Source organism: Lissotriton vulgaris, chromosome 3_1 (genome assembly GCF_964263255.1).
Source record: "Lissotriton vulgaris chromosome 3_1, aLisVul1.2, whole genome shotgun sequence".
Lineage (NCBI taxonomy): Eukaryota > Metazoa > Chordata > Amphibia > Caudata > Salamandridae > Lissotriton > Lissotriton vulgaris.
Window position 1 is genome coordinate 559,741,550 of NC_141689.1, and position 13,542 is coordinate 559,755,091.

General features: G+C 45.2%; 1 protein-coding gene across 7 annotated transcripts in view; it reads right to left on the reverse strand.

Annotated features, from left to right (window-relative positions):
• Positions 1-13,542, reverse strand: part of SSBP2 (single stranded DNA binding protein 2) — an 836,850-nt gene that overhangs the window by 241,427 nt on the left and 581,881 nt on the right. For all 7 annotated transcript variants that reach the window (XM_086960847.1, XM_086960848.1, XM_086960845.1 and 4 more), the window contains exon 5: positions 12,737-12,826. In XM_086960847.1, coding sequence (XP_086816973.1) covers positions 12,737-12,826 — 90 coding nt within the window. The remainder of the gene's footprint in view (positions 1-12,736; positions 12,827-13,542) is intronic.

Sequence of the window (13,542 nt, forward strand, 5' to 3'; positions counted from 1 at the left end):
AAGGGTGGTGGTGGTGGTGGTGGGGGCGGCTAGAGTAAAAAAAGCAAAATCACCACCTTTTCAAAACATTACTAGACGCTATTTTATACTACTCAGTGTTAATAGTTCAGGAAATCTCTTCCCAAGGGACCTCTCCCCAAAGATACACAACACAAACTTTGTAAACATTTGTAACAATATTATTACTTCACAGGGGCTCTCTGTGACATTACACCATCCCATCTGTCATAAAATTTAAAGGTAACAGCTTTTTTGTCTCCTGTGGTGACCATAGTTAAGGCATCTATCTAAAATTCAGCAAGCAACTGATTAAAGAGGCCCAGAGGCCTAGGTGCAAAGACATAATGCATTCTTGTTGCAGAGAAAAAGCAACAAAAAAAAGAGAAAACATCGAAAATGGGGAGACAGTAAACAGAACAAAAGGAGAGAGAAAGGTAAGAGGCAAAAAACAAAAGGATGAGAAAATATAGAGAGATTGGAACTAGAAAGGACATGGAAAAAAAGCCAAAAAGAAAGGGTAGAAGTAAGAAAATGTGAAAGGAAGTAAGAAGGGTAAAAGAAGAAAGGGGGCAAGAATGAATGGGACTATGGATGAATGGATTGATCGATGAAGGAGTATTAGATAGACTGGTGGATGAATGAGAGAGGATGAATAAATGTGCATAGGATGGTGAAAGGAAACAATGTCACTGCTCTATACTACCCTGACTGACATTTTCTTCTCTCAACTGACTGCAAAGAACATACAGCAATGGTGGGAAACCAGATTGCACCTCTCCATACCGGAAAGCGAGTGGCTTGCACTTCTGGAGAATCCTGACAGAACTTGAGGTGCCAGGAGAGAGCCCCTCGCGACAGTGTGTATTGGTGTGTCGGCCGCCCATTGGGGCCTCGGTGGGGCACTAAAATGGTTGGCATGAGGATGAAGGGGGAGAGATCTCTCAAGGACATGCTCGCCAAATCCTCTACAACTGTAGACAAAGGGGGCCCATCACAACCGGCTTCTCAGCATCAACCGAACCGGACACCTAAGGATGTGCCTATCACCAGGGAGTTTCTGGAAATGCTGTTCAGCCACTCCATGATGACTTCCAGTCACTAAAGCAGGAGGAGGCAGGCGAAGTTAGAGAAATCTGCCGAGATGTTGACGAACAGGTGGAGAGGGTTGCTTCTCAAGGATGGTGAGCATTCCAAAAGCGAAGAAATTGAATCCTTGCAACAAGAAATCATCCGCCTAAAGGACCAACAATTGGACCTTCAAGCGCACGCCGAGGATCCGGTGAATAGGTCTTGGTGCAACAACATCCGCGTCAGAGGGGTTCCTTTGCGAGAGGAGGGGTCAGATGTGGCGGTCTACCTTAATGGCCTCTTCAGGGACATCCTTGGCGAGGCCTCGGATTTCGAGATCCACATAGACCGTGCGCATCGAGTGGGGTTGGGGAGGCGGGCTCCGGCCCCATCACCGGACATTCTAGCCTTCCGGCCGGACTTTCTGCTGAAAGAACGTATCCTGCGGGAGGCCCAAAAGAAACAACCTATCAAGAATCAAGACCATCCCGTAGCCTTGTACCAAGATTTAGCCTCCATAACCTTGCAAAAGAGGAAAGCTTTTAAGGAGGTGACATCCTATTTAAAGGATAAAGGGGTGCTGTACTCATGGGGCCATCCCTACCGCCTAATTTTCAAATGGAATGGCAAACTGCAACAGCTAAGATTGCTCCAAGAAACCTGCGAGCTTCTGGGCCTGGAGGATCGCAACCAGGAGTCTTCCCCTACTCCATCGCAGAGGCCATCGGGAAATGGATGGCAGACAGTGGGACGCAGGCGCTCTCCCAAACCCGACATGAAGCCGGACCCAGGGGCATTATCCCAGGAGAGGGCATCGGCCCTGGAGGCGGTGAAGCGAGACACTTCGACTCCTGAGTGAATGTGCAGACTCAAACGGGGATTTCATAGTACGGCGACATGGCTGACCCAGGGAAGGTGGGGTGGGGGAGACTGGGTCGACCAGGTTACACGTGGACCCTTTACTCTTTCTTCTTCCCAAACGCCGGCATTGTTGGAAAGCAGGCGCTGGACAATGATGGTTTGTTGGGGATGTTCTGTTGGGGTTAGGGGACATAGATAAACAAGTTGGGGGAAGCAGGTCAAAGAGATTATCAGAGTTGGCGAAGGATTTCTGGAAGTTTTGCATGGAACACAAGATGAGTATAACAGCTCAGTATCTTCCAGGGAGGGACAATCTTGTTGCAAACTGGAAATCCCATTTTTTTTAAGGATTTCAGGGACTGGAAACTGGATCCAATGATTTTTCAAAGGGTTCCTGAAGAGTTGGGTCCTTTCGAGAGAAATGTATTTGCGTCAAGGTTAACCAATCAGTTGGAGATTTATGTGAGTTGGAGACCCTATCCTGGGGCAATGGCAGTGGATGCTTTCAGTCAGAATTGGCAAGGTTGAAAGGTTATGCTTTCCCCCATTTTCAAATTAAACACAAGGTTGTGATGCAAGGGAGAAGACAGGAGTGCAGGCTGGTTTTAGTGACTCCATTTTGGTTAACACAGGCCTGGTACCATTTCGTGATGGAGTTAGTAATAAAAAATAATTTTTTGATAAAAGCAGAGAAGGGTATTTTGTCGGATTTGGACGGAAGGGCCCATTCTCTAGTGGAGTCTGGGGTGCTCAACCTTCTAGTCCAGCCTGGCAGCTCAGACTGGACTGCTCCCATGGGGAGCAGGGTCAAGACTGCTTTGCATTTGGCTGGGTTAAAACTGGAATGGTGTTGTGAGCAAAACAAACTATGGATTAAGGCCCAGATCTCTGTACTGGGGTGAGTGTTTGACATTGTTCTGGATTCAGTCTGTAATTTGTTGTTTTTGCTAGTGTATTTGAGTAGCGCACAACTCACCCAGGAGGGTATCCTGGTGCTGAAGCATAAGCTGTATGGCTGAGCCAGGGTTTGGGCTGGGTGAACAGCCAGGTCTTCAGTTTCTTCCAGAATATAAGAACTGGGTAAGAGGTTCTAATGTGCAGGAGCACGTGTTTCCAGGCTTTAAGAGCGAGGTAGGAGAACGCATGGCTGCCATATCTTGTTCTGCGTATGCAGGGGTACGTGAGAGTAGGAGTGCAGCTGAGCATAGCTGTCTGGTAGGTTTCTGGACATTTATGCAGTTGTTGATGTACCTGGGGCCAATGTTTAAAGACTTTATAGTAATTTGAAGAGTTTGCTAGTGTGTGGAGAGCCAGTGGAGCTCTTTCGGGTGCTGTGTTATGAGGGTGGGAGGTTAAGGGTGAGCTTTGCTCAGGATTTGTGTATTAGCTGGAGGCCTCTGATCAATTGAGCATTGAATCCAGCACCGAGTGTGTTGCCATTGACCAGCTTGCTGGTTATGAGGGCTTGGGTGACATTTCTGAAAGAGGCGGTGGGGAGCAATTGAGGATTTTCTTGAGGATCTTGAGTGTGAACGCAGGAGACAGAGACTGCATTTACTTGGCCAGTCATGGTGAGTTGGTTGTCTATTACTGTTATGAGGTTCTTTTCGTGGCTTGTCAGAAGGAGTGTGGGTCAGAGTTCAGTAGGCCATCAGGTGGCATCACAGAACGAGGTGTCTTTGTGAAAGATTACTACTTCCATCTTGTCTATGCAGCATCTGAGCTTAAGAAGGCCAGCCCTTCAGAGTAATTATCAGGATGCAGGAGGATATATCTAAATGTTTTCTGCTAGGGAGTACAGAATGTCTTGAAATAGAAGAGGACTGTGAAGCAACAGTGTCCGTTCCAGATAATGGTGAAAATGATGTGGTGCTGATGCATTATTAGAATGTTATCCTGGTTGGTAATTAGGAAAATGGCACAAGGCTGCAGGTGATCCACCACCAGTCTGAGAACCCTAGTGAAGCAACATGGGTAGACGAAAGGTCTAATGGAAATCGTTCTAACTGCCACATCTGATTTCACCTTTGGAATTTCATAATGGGCTGGTGATCACCGAAGATCTGTTTAGGCAGCAAACCAATGAACCCACTTCTGAACATCAGGCCATTGTGTCCTTATTAAAACAAAACACAAGTCTGCATTCTCAAAACCCATCTTAAAAAGAATTGCCTGATTGTGTTCTATGAATCAAGCAAAATTAGCATGGTCAATGAAAGCCTAGGCATGCCGTGGAACAACTTCTGCCAGAGCCCATGAAGGCTTCCTCTAGATAAACAGTAGCTCTTTGTTTTTTAAGAGTATCCTTTAGGCAGATGAAAATAAGAGTTATCAAGGACCTGGTCCTGCAGTGTTGTTGAGCACTGTAAGCCTTGGCAAAGGTCCCAGAATAGACTACTAAAGAAAGATGAAAAAAAAAGATCAATCACACTTTACCGGCGATGGAGGAGTGGAGCACTACAAGGGATCACTGTTCCTAATGGACTTTCCCAGTGGGGATGTGAACCCTCGGTGCAAAAAGTCAGCGAGGCGTGCAAATGGAACTCAACAGTTGAAGTAAAGATGAGATGTTCAGAGGAATCCAATATCAGCTTTCTAGGGCTTCCAAAGATGTAAAGTTTGGATTGTGGGCAGGAGTCCGATGCAGCTCTGGTAGACGACAGAACCTGGGCAAAGCTAAGGCGTCATGGAACATGTTTGCATGAACATCTTTGCTTCCAAGCAAACTCTTGGATGAGCAACCGTGTTTATCAATATCAACATTCTCCATAGTGAACGCCTCAGCGGAAAGGCTCTAGCGTTCATAGAATACTGTGCCAGGTTTTATGAGGAAACTTTCCAAAAAACTTTCCCTACTACACGGCTCCGAAGAGTATTTTTGCTAGCAGAGGCACATTGCCAATTTTGCTGGAGCTGGTAGACTGAAGACGAAGTAGAGGAAACAGATGAGGCATCTATGAGAGAAGCACCAGGCAGAAGTCACATATAAATAGAGGAGTCCAAAGAGGATTAGAGGGCACTCTGACCTTCTCAATAACACGGCACAACTGTGTCTGCAAACCAGCAGCAGAACTGAATCCCATCGCATCCTCATTGGAAAAAAAATCAAATAAGAATGACTAAGTAGCAAACCCTTTTTGCTACACTGATTCTATTGAAGATAGATTTTTTTTTACATTTAAGGTGAGAGAAAAGTAAGAAGAAAATCTACTACACAGATAGCCTGTCTAGTCAGGCAGATAAAGAGCTGATACGAGGGAACAGGAGTGGGAGCACACTGCTTCACCTCCCAGCAAGGTTCGCCCCTGGCATGGTGGTAAATGCAGTTTCAGTTACTTGCTTGGAGTGTTCGAGTGTTTCGCCACACTTGGCGTAGATAGTGCTGATGTCTAGACACGTGTTTCTGGTTCTTTAACAGTCATCAGTAGAGATTACAGTCTTTCAAATGTGGGATTTGCCGAGCAGGCTGCCACTATCTTTCTCAGGTCAGATACCTCTCACAGGCATGCAGGTGCTTCATCCACGAGCTTGTCAGCTCAATGACTCACGGTATTACTATTAAACAGGAACAGGAGTGGGAGCACACCGCTTTACCTTCCAGCAAGGGTCCCCCCTAGCATTGTGGTAAATGCAGTTTCAGTTACTGGCTTGCTTCAAGAGTGTTCGAGTGTTTCACCACAGTTGGCGCAGATAGTGCTGATCTCTAGACACGTGCCCAGGGGCGAACATTGCTGGGAGGTGAAATGGTGTGCTCCCACCCCTGTTGCTGTTTAATAGTACTCCCTTGAGTAATTGAGCGGACGAGCTTGTGGATGAAGCACCTGCATGCCTGTGAGAGGTACCTGACCTGAGAAAGATGTTGGGAGCCTAATCAGCAAACCCCAAATTTGAAAGACTGTAATCTCTACTGATGATGGTTAAAGAAGCAGAAACACGTGTCTAGAGATCAGCACTATCTGCGCCAACTGTGGCGAAACACTCGAACACTCTTGAAGCAAGTAAGTAACCAAAACTGCATTTACCACACTGCCAGGGGCGATCATTGCTGGGAGGTGAAACGGTGTGCTCCCACCCCTGTTTCTGTTTAATAGTACTCCCTTGAGTAATTGAGCTGACGAGCTCGTGTATGAAGCACCCGCATGCCTGTGAGAGGTACCTGACCTGAGAAAGAAGTTGACAGCCTACTCAGCAAACCCTAAATTTGAAAGACTAATCTCTACTGATGATGGTTAAAGAACCAGAAACACGTGTCTAGAGATCAGCACTATCTGCGCCAACTGTGGCGAAACACTCGAACACTCTTGAAGCAAGCAAGTAACCAAAACTGCATTTACCACAATGCCAGGAGCGATCATTGCTGGGAGGTGAAACGGTGTGCTCCCACCCCTGTTCCTGCCTAAAAAGCTAATAAGAATAAAAGCCAGTACAAGGGTATAGAAGCAGAAACATCTGACTCAACAGCATCAAGAGGAGAAATGAAGAGGCAGTTTCCAGGGAGCCAACTCCCTTTGTACCAGTGATGTCATACTGCTCTTTTTTTAACTTCTGCTGCCATGATCAGTAGTAAAGGGACCCTGCATTCCATTTCTTTTTGCCTTTGAAATAATCATTAAAACTTCACTGGTATCCTTACCAAACTGGTGCTCTCCTCAAAAGAAAAGGAAATCAGATGAAAAGGAAAATGCTAGGCTTGACTGAATGCAAAAAGGACATGGCAGCCGAGCACAAAAACTGCTCTGGTACATGAATAGGAGAGAAACTTGGAGGTAAAATAGGCACTCTGTTGAATGTGCACTGGAAAAGCCACAAATAAAAGAAATCCCCAGAATTTAACAGGAGGTTGCAGAAACATCAACTGTTCAGTTTACCATGAGTGCTATACCTGAGAACTGTGAAAACATGCCTTTTTCAACCTGAAATGTACATAAACTTAAAAATCAATACAGATCAGTAGTAAACATCTGGCTTGCATCTAGTCTACCACCTTCTCATTAATAATACTCTCGCTGCTGCTGAACCACTTTGAAAAAACTCAAAATTTCCAGAAACTACTGAAAATCAAGGGCATCCAATGTCCCAGTTGGCTGCACCTCTGTCTTCTGCATTAAGATAAATACCCAAACACTTTCAGTCTTAAAGAACATTCTCAATTTGCCCATTAAACATATAGTTCCTGAAGCTGTTGGTCAAACAATCAATTATAACCCACATACTAAAGCAACCAATAGCAATAATCCTTGCTAACTACCCTTGTATAACTACTTGGTTTTCAAAAGCAAAACTCTGGCAGTGGTGGCTACAAAACATCTCCAAGCGTGTAGAAGCCAATCTGATGCATTTGATTTAATTCACATTTCAGCCCACTCAGAGGTACAAAGACCACCTGACATAAGAAGGGACCTTTAGCAGACCTTTGATAAACAGCACTCTGGAAGTGGTGATCCTTCAGGACCTGTCCGTAACAGACACCAGCAGATCCTAAACACTACTGAGCAGACTGGGAATTCAGTTAAGAGTGAAGGACCCATATTCTCAACAGTACCACCTGCTCTTCTCTCTCTAACACAAGCTCTTCAAGATTAGCTCTTCCAGATCACTGCAATGATACCTACTACTTAGGCACTTTCAAAAATTAAATCCTTAAATTGCCAGAAACTACCTTTTCACTAAGCAAAATGATCACTTTAGCGCTGCTTTGAAAATGCTGTTTGGCTTCTAGTGGAACAGATAATTAACTTTATGCACTATACACAGAGTTTGTACTTTATACAAACAAGTTACTTACTTTAGGTATCATTCTTTCTGGCAGAGACTCTAACCACAGATTCCTCACCTCTTGAATATTCTCCACGGTAAGATTGGATCTGGAAGAATTCCAACACAGTACCCCTGCTCGCCGCTAGGTACTGCTATGCAACTCTGTGCCGATGTAGCTCAACTCCAGAAGTGAGGCACACAGCTTAATATAAGAGCCACTAATGTGCACTGACATCTGTTGCTTAGGTTGGTTGTCACCAGTATGCAGATAACAAAACTGGGATCTTTTTAGATTCAAAGAGTCCAGTTCACAGAATGGGAAGTGTGGGAGGGTCGGTGAGGAATCTGCAGTCAGGGTCTCTACCAGAAAAATGTTACTGAAGGCAAGTAATTTTCTCTTCTGATAGACTTCAAACTGCTCACCTTTTAAATAGATACCACAGCAGTATCTTCCAGGTAGTAGGCCTGGGCACTGTCTAAAACCAAAAAGTCCTGTAGCACTTAGCGGACAAAATGTTCATCTCGACTGACCTGGCTTTCCAGACAATAGTGCTACGCAAACACATGAAGTGTCGCCCACATAGCTGCCTGGCAAATGTCCAGGATAGGCACCTCATTTGACAACACAGTTACTGCAGCCTTGGCTCTAGTGGAATGAGCCTGCAAGCATTCTGGAGGCTGCTTTTTGGCCAACACGTAGCAGATCTTAATACAAAGCCTGATCCGGCAAGAAATGGTCCTTTTCTGCACTGCTTTGCCTTTCTGAGCTTCAGTGAATTCAATAAAGAACTGATCATCCATCTGATGTTCTCTGGTATGATCAATATAAAAACTAAGAGCCCTTTTCGGGTCCACCCGATTAATTCTCTAATCCTCCTGAAGAAGGGTGAGTTTGTAGAAATGTAAAATCTGATTCTTTTGTTTTCTAATTCAGCTGTGCCTTGTCCATGCTCACCTCTGTCCTGTTTTCAGTCTGGCTCTATCCTTGACACCACACCTGCATAAACATTAGGTAACAAATCTAAATTGAGACATTGTAGGCTGCATAAACATGCAAAGTCAGCATAAAAGAACAGCTGATGTTTGCACTGGGTTCTTTAAACAATGGTAAAGCCTTAGACACCAAGGTTGTTGATTCTTACCGATTGTCTCATTTGTGTGTTCTTCCCAGAGCTCTATTTACCTCTGGGCATTCCTGGTCTGTGATCTTTCCTATAAAAACCCAGGTAACCATCGTTCAGAGTGCTCTCTCCTCGAGTATCTCCATTGTGCTCGATGGATGGAGACCCATTCATGAATGATTAATAAATAACCTATGGTTTGACTTCGCTCCAATGTCAATTCCTCCTTACTTGATAGGAACCTGTGGCAAGAGTGGTGACCCTGCCCCAGTAGATTTAAATTAATCTGCTCCACAAGTTGGAGAAAAGAGCACTTTGAAGGATGATATTCTGACCGACATGAAAGGGTGTCAACCTTTGGCAAAAAAGGAGGTTTGAATTCTTAGAACCAGCTGGTCTGGGTAGTAAGTGGTGTAAGGAGAGCTGCCAGGAATGGCGTATAGTTCACTCACTATCCATGCCAAAGTTACACTGACAAGAAAGACGGTCTTGAATGTAATCAATCTGAGAGGACAGCTATGCAGAGGTTCGAAGGGAGAACTCATAAGGATTTTAAAACAAAATTCATGTCCAACTGGAGTATAAAAAAAGGAGAAGGGGAAACAGATGTTGTAAACCCTCAGGAAAATGCATCTCAATGGGCGATTTAAACAAGTAAGGCTGGTCCACCAACTGTAAGGAGGTGGGCAGCCAACAGGTACCCTTAATGGTGCCCACAGCACAGCCTCGCTGGACAAGGGATAACACAAATACCACATCAGACAGTTTGGCATGCATGAAGTGGGTTAGTCTGCTTAGTAACACACCAGGCCATAAACTTTTACCAACGGCTAGTGCTGGAAAAAGTTGGTGAGGGCAGAGTTCTTGCGAGGTGGTTATTCTGTTTCAGTGGCAGTGGGTTTGGAGAATTCCCAGAGTATCTTGAAGTGTTTTGCTGTGATGGGAGCGGTAATTGATCCAATCGGTTAGTACACTCTTCTTTCTTATCATTCTGTGGTAGGACTGAGGGAGGATTTGAAGGAGGTCATGTCGAAGGTGTTCTTGCTTGAGCACCATCTTCTCTCCAGTCTTTTGCAGTCATGTTTTGCTGTTCTCAGCTCCTCTGTGTTCCATCTTGCTTGCTTGGTGGATCTGATATGCATGTTGGGCTTGATAGGGGGAGGGGTGCAGAGGTTATCCAATTGTTGAAGTTCTTGACACTATGGTCCAGGTTTGTGGCGGTGTCTGAGTTGAGAGCGTCAGCCCATTGGGTCGTGTGGCTTTGCTACAGCTGCGGTGGGTGGTGTTGGATGGCATGATAGTGGCGGTGAGCGGGCTGGAGCCACTCCTCAACAAATGGCAAGAAGGCTTTCAATGTCAAGCGAATGGCTGGCAGCACCAACAGGTTGATGTGGAACTGAGCCTCCGCCAGAAACCATAACCCACTGATCATCTCTCCCATGTGTCCATCGCAACCCAAAAGATGTGCATTGGTCACCATGGTCAGCTCGAAGTAAAGCAGGGAGAGGAGTCTGTCACTGACCCAATCACAGTCCATCAGCCACCACTACAGGTCTTTCGCAACCTGCTCCAAAATATGAACCTGATTGTAGAGATCTCCCTAGCATAGATTTTACTGGAAAGATATCAATGCAGAACCCACATATTCCATTTGACTTGCATGACCAACAAGGTGCAGGAGGCCGTCAATCCCAGCTGCCCCAGAGCCAAACTCACTGAAATACAGGACTGAGGCTGAAACATCTTAATCATAGCCCCAGTGTCCTGTACTCTCCGTTCCGGAGAGGGGCTAAACTGCATTGTGTCCAGAATGGCTCAGCTGAAAGAGAGCACAGATGAAGGAGTCAGGTGTGTCTCTAGCACATTGACAGTGAACCCCATCGTTTTTAGGCAGTTCGACGTAGTCGGGAGGTGGGTGACGAATGCCTGGTGTGGGCCTGCCTTCTGCAGCCGAGTCTAGGTAGAGGGAAGACTTAAACTGCTGACCTCTGAAAATGGGCTATACCACTGCCATCACTTTCATGTACACTCAAGGGGCACTTCTGAGGCCAAAACAAAGCAGAGAACTTAAAATGCTTCTACTCCACTGTGAACCTCAGATAGCTCCTGTGGCCCTGCAGGACAGAAATGGGAAAATAAGGGCCCTGCAGGTGCAATGCTACCATCTAGGCTCCAGGATCGGGTGCAGGCAAGACCTGCACCAGGCAAGGATCTTGAATTTGTCCTTCTGCAGGAAGGAATTGAGAGGGCAACAAATCTAAAATAGGATGGAGGGTTCCGTCCTCCTTTGGTACTATAAAGTAGCGGGAATGACCACCACAACCTACTTCAGGCATCGGTGCCCTTTGTACGGCTCCTGTGGCCAAAAGAGCCTGTTCCTCCTCTGTAAAAAGGACTCTTTGTCAACCATCAGCCATTCTCAAGACAGTGGAAGGTGTGGCAGTGTTTCAAGAAATGGTGTATCCCGGCTATACAATCTGTTACATCCAGCTGTCTGAGGTTATGGCTTTCCACCCTGGCAGAAAGTACTGAATCCTTCCTCTGACAGTGTGATTGTGTGCCGATTCGAGGAATGACTTTTAGAGTGGGTTCGAAAAGCACAATGATGCCCTTACACCCTCTCAGGAGACGACAACTGTCTCAAGCTTGTACTTTTTTTCATAGATATACGCAAAGACTTGGACATCGACCTGTTGCGGAGAATGGTTTAGGTAGCGGAATCTTTCTTTTCACTTCAATCGACGTGGAGTCTTCTAATGTTAAGTGACGAAAAGATTTGCCTTTTACTCTCAGGTCGCTTTTGGATGCATCAAGGCACAGTCGCTGTAGGACTGAGTTGTGGTTCTACCGCAAGCAAGCCACGTAGGGGTCTGTCACAGACATTTGTTAGCGGCATTCCCCACAAGGTTTAAATCCTCAAGCGTTTTGAGGGGACATTTCTCTTTCACACTAGTAGAGAGATTTTGAAAAATTGTAAGAAATGCCGACTCCAAGAGATCAGGGTTAGCTCAACATCTGTGTCTATTGATGCACACAAGAAATGAACTCGTGTCAATGCTCATGGGAGGTGCTTATATACGGCCTCACAAGTCACTTCCAGAGAGGTGTGACGTTAGCACGGAGTAGCACTGTGTCACTTACCTGCATGCCGGGATACAGCCCAAGAATTTTTCAAATCCAGTCTGACACTTGGGGAATAATGACAAGGTGAGGAATCTGCAGTTCGAAGTCTATCAGAAATAAACATACTGGCTCAGGCATAGAATATCTATGGAAACTTGTCCTATAGTCCCCTCCTGCCCCCACACTGCACTCGGATCTTAAAACAGAATATAAATTTATTTATTTTCAATGTTTTTACTAATAATTGCAAAGAACTGCAAGTGTATCCTTTAGACCTATCTGAATTCAGCATATGATCCTTTGCTGACATCAAATATATTTCACAAAATAGAAAATGAGAAGCCAGTACATAACACAACTGATTTTTATATGAGGTTCTAAGAACCAGGTCGTGTGTAACAGTCATATAAACCGTAAAATGCTGCGACAGTTTGCCAAAAATTAGCAATCTTAACAAAAATAATTATGGGTAGGTTTCCAGGTCCATTTAATCGATGTAGATAAAACTTAAAAATAACTGTCTGACGCATATAAACAAATTATTCACAAGGCAACAGTCAAATATTTCTTGCGAGGGTCACGAAGGTTGCGTCATATAATGCATTTTTTTTGCTCAGCGTCAGAATGTTTTCAGTAGGATCTCAAGTAAATTATGCACTTCCCAGCCTTTGTCTGCAATGTACACTCCCATAACGAAAGCATATTGTCCGGTTTGTGGGCAATTTTATAGCAATCTGGCCGGCACAGCTGAAAATATTCCAAACCCTCTAAAAGCCAAGCTTTCTAGTCTACGGTGCAAACTGTACCTGGAAGAAGCCGGGCGGCACGGGCCCCACTGGCATGCCGTCTCCTGGGGGCATGTTTCCTAGCACCGGACTGGGCGCTGCCGCTGCACTCTGAAAAGAACAAAGGAAAGGCAGCCATCAGACACTAGCACCAAACACTGCACAGCCGGCATCTCTTGTGACCAGCAGTAACTTTACACCCCTAGCGCGGGGTTATCACACGACACACGCTTAATGTTGCTGCTAGACTAACACTTCAATACTACCAGCCGCACCCATCGAACAATGATATATAGATACATGAAACTTGCACGGGCCTATCAAAATACTGCGAGTTCCATTGCGAGAAAGAGTGCGCTACGGCCGCTACCATGAAGACCTACACATTTCATTATATAGATGTGACAGGCTTTATGTCCTAACATTCTGTCTGTGCGGGGTGGTAACGGAGCGAGTAAATCCTCTGCAGTACGTATACAGAGAGAAGCTAGAAAACAACCAAGCATACAGCAACCTGGACACAGAAAGCTAGAATGGGCGCCGCGTGAGGGGGGAGGCAGAGGATGGTAGAGGCACATTTATACACTTCCATTTCGCACCAATGACTCAAATATTGTACTTTTTTATGTTTGCATATACAGATGGTTCTGTTCTTCAAACTCCTATTCCTTTTGCAGCTTGGTTTTCACCGATTTCTTTATATCTCACAAGAGTTTGGGTTTGTAAGATAACACTATCGACACATTTTTAGGTATGGCTTGGAGACCTCTTCACCATTTCGATGCCGTCAAAAAAATACAGTAAGAAGTGCACACAAGTTTAAACAG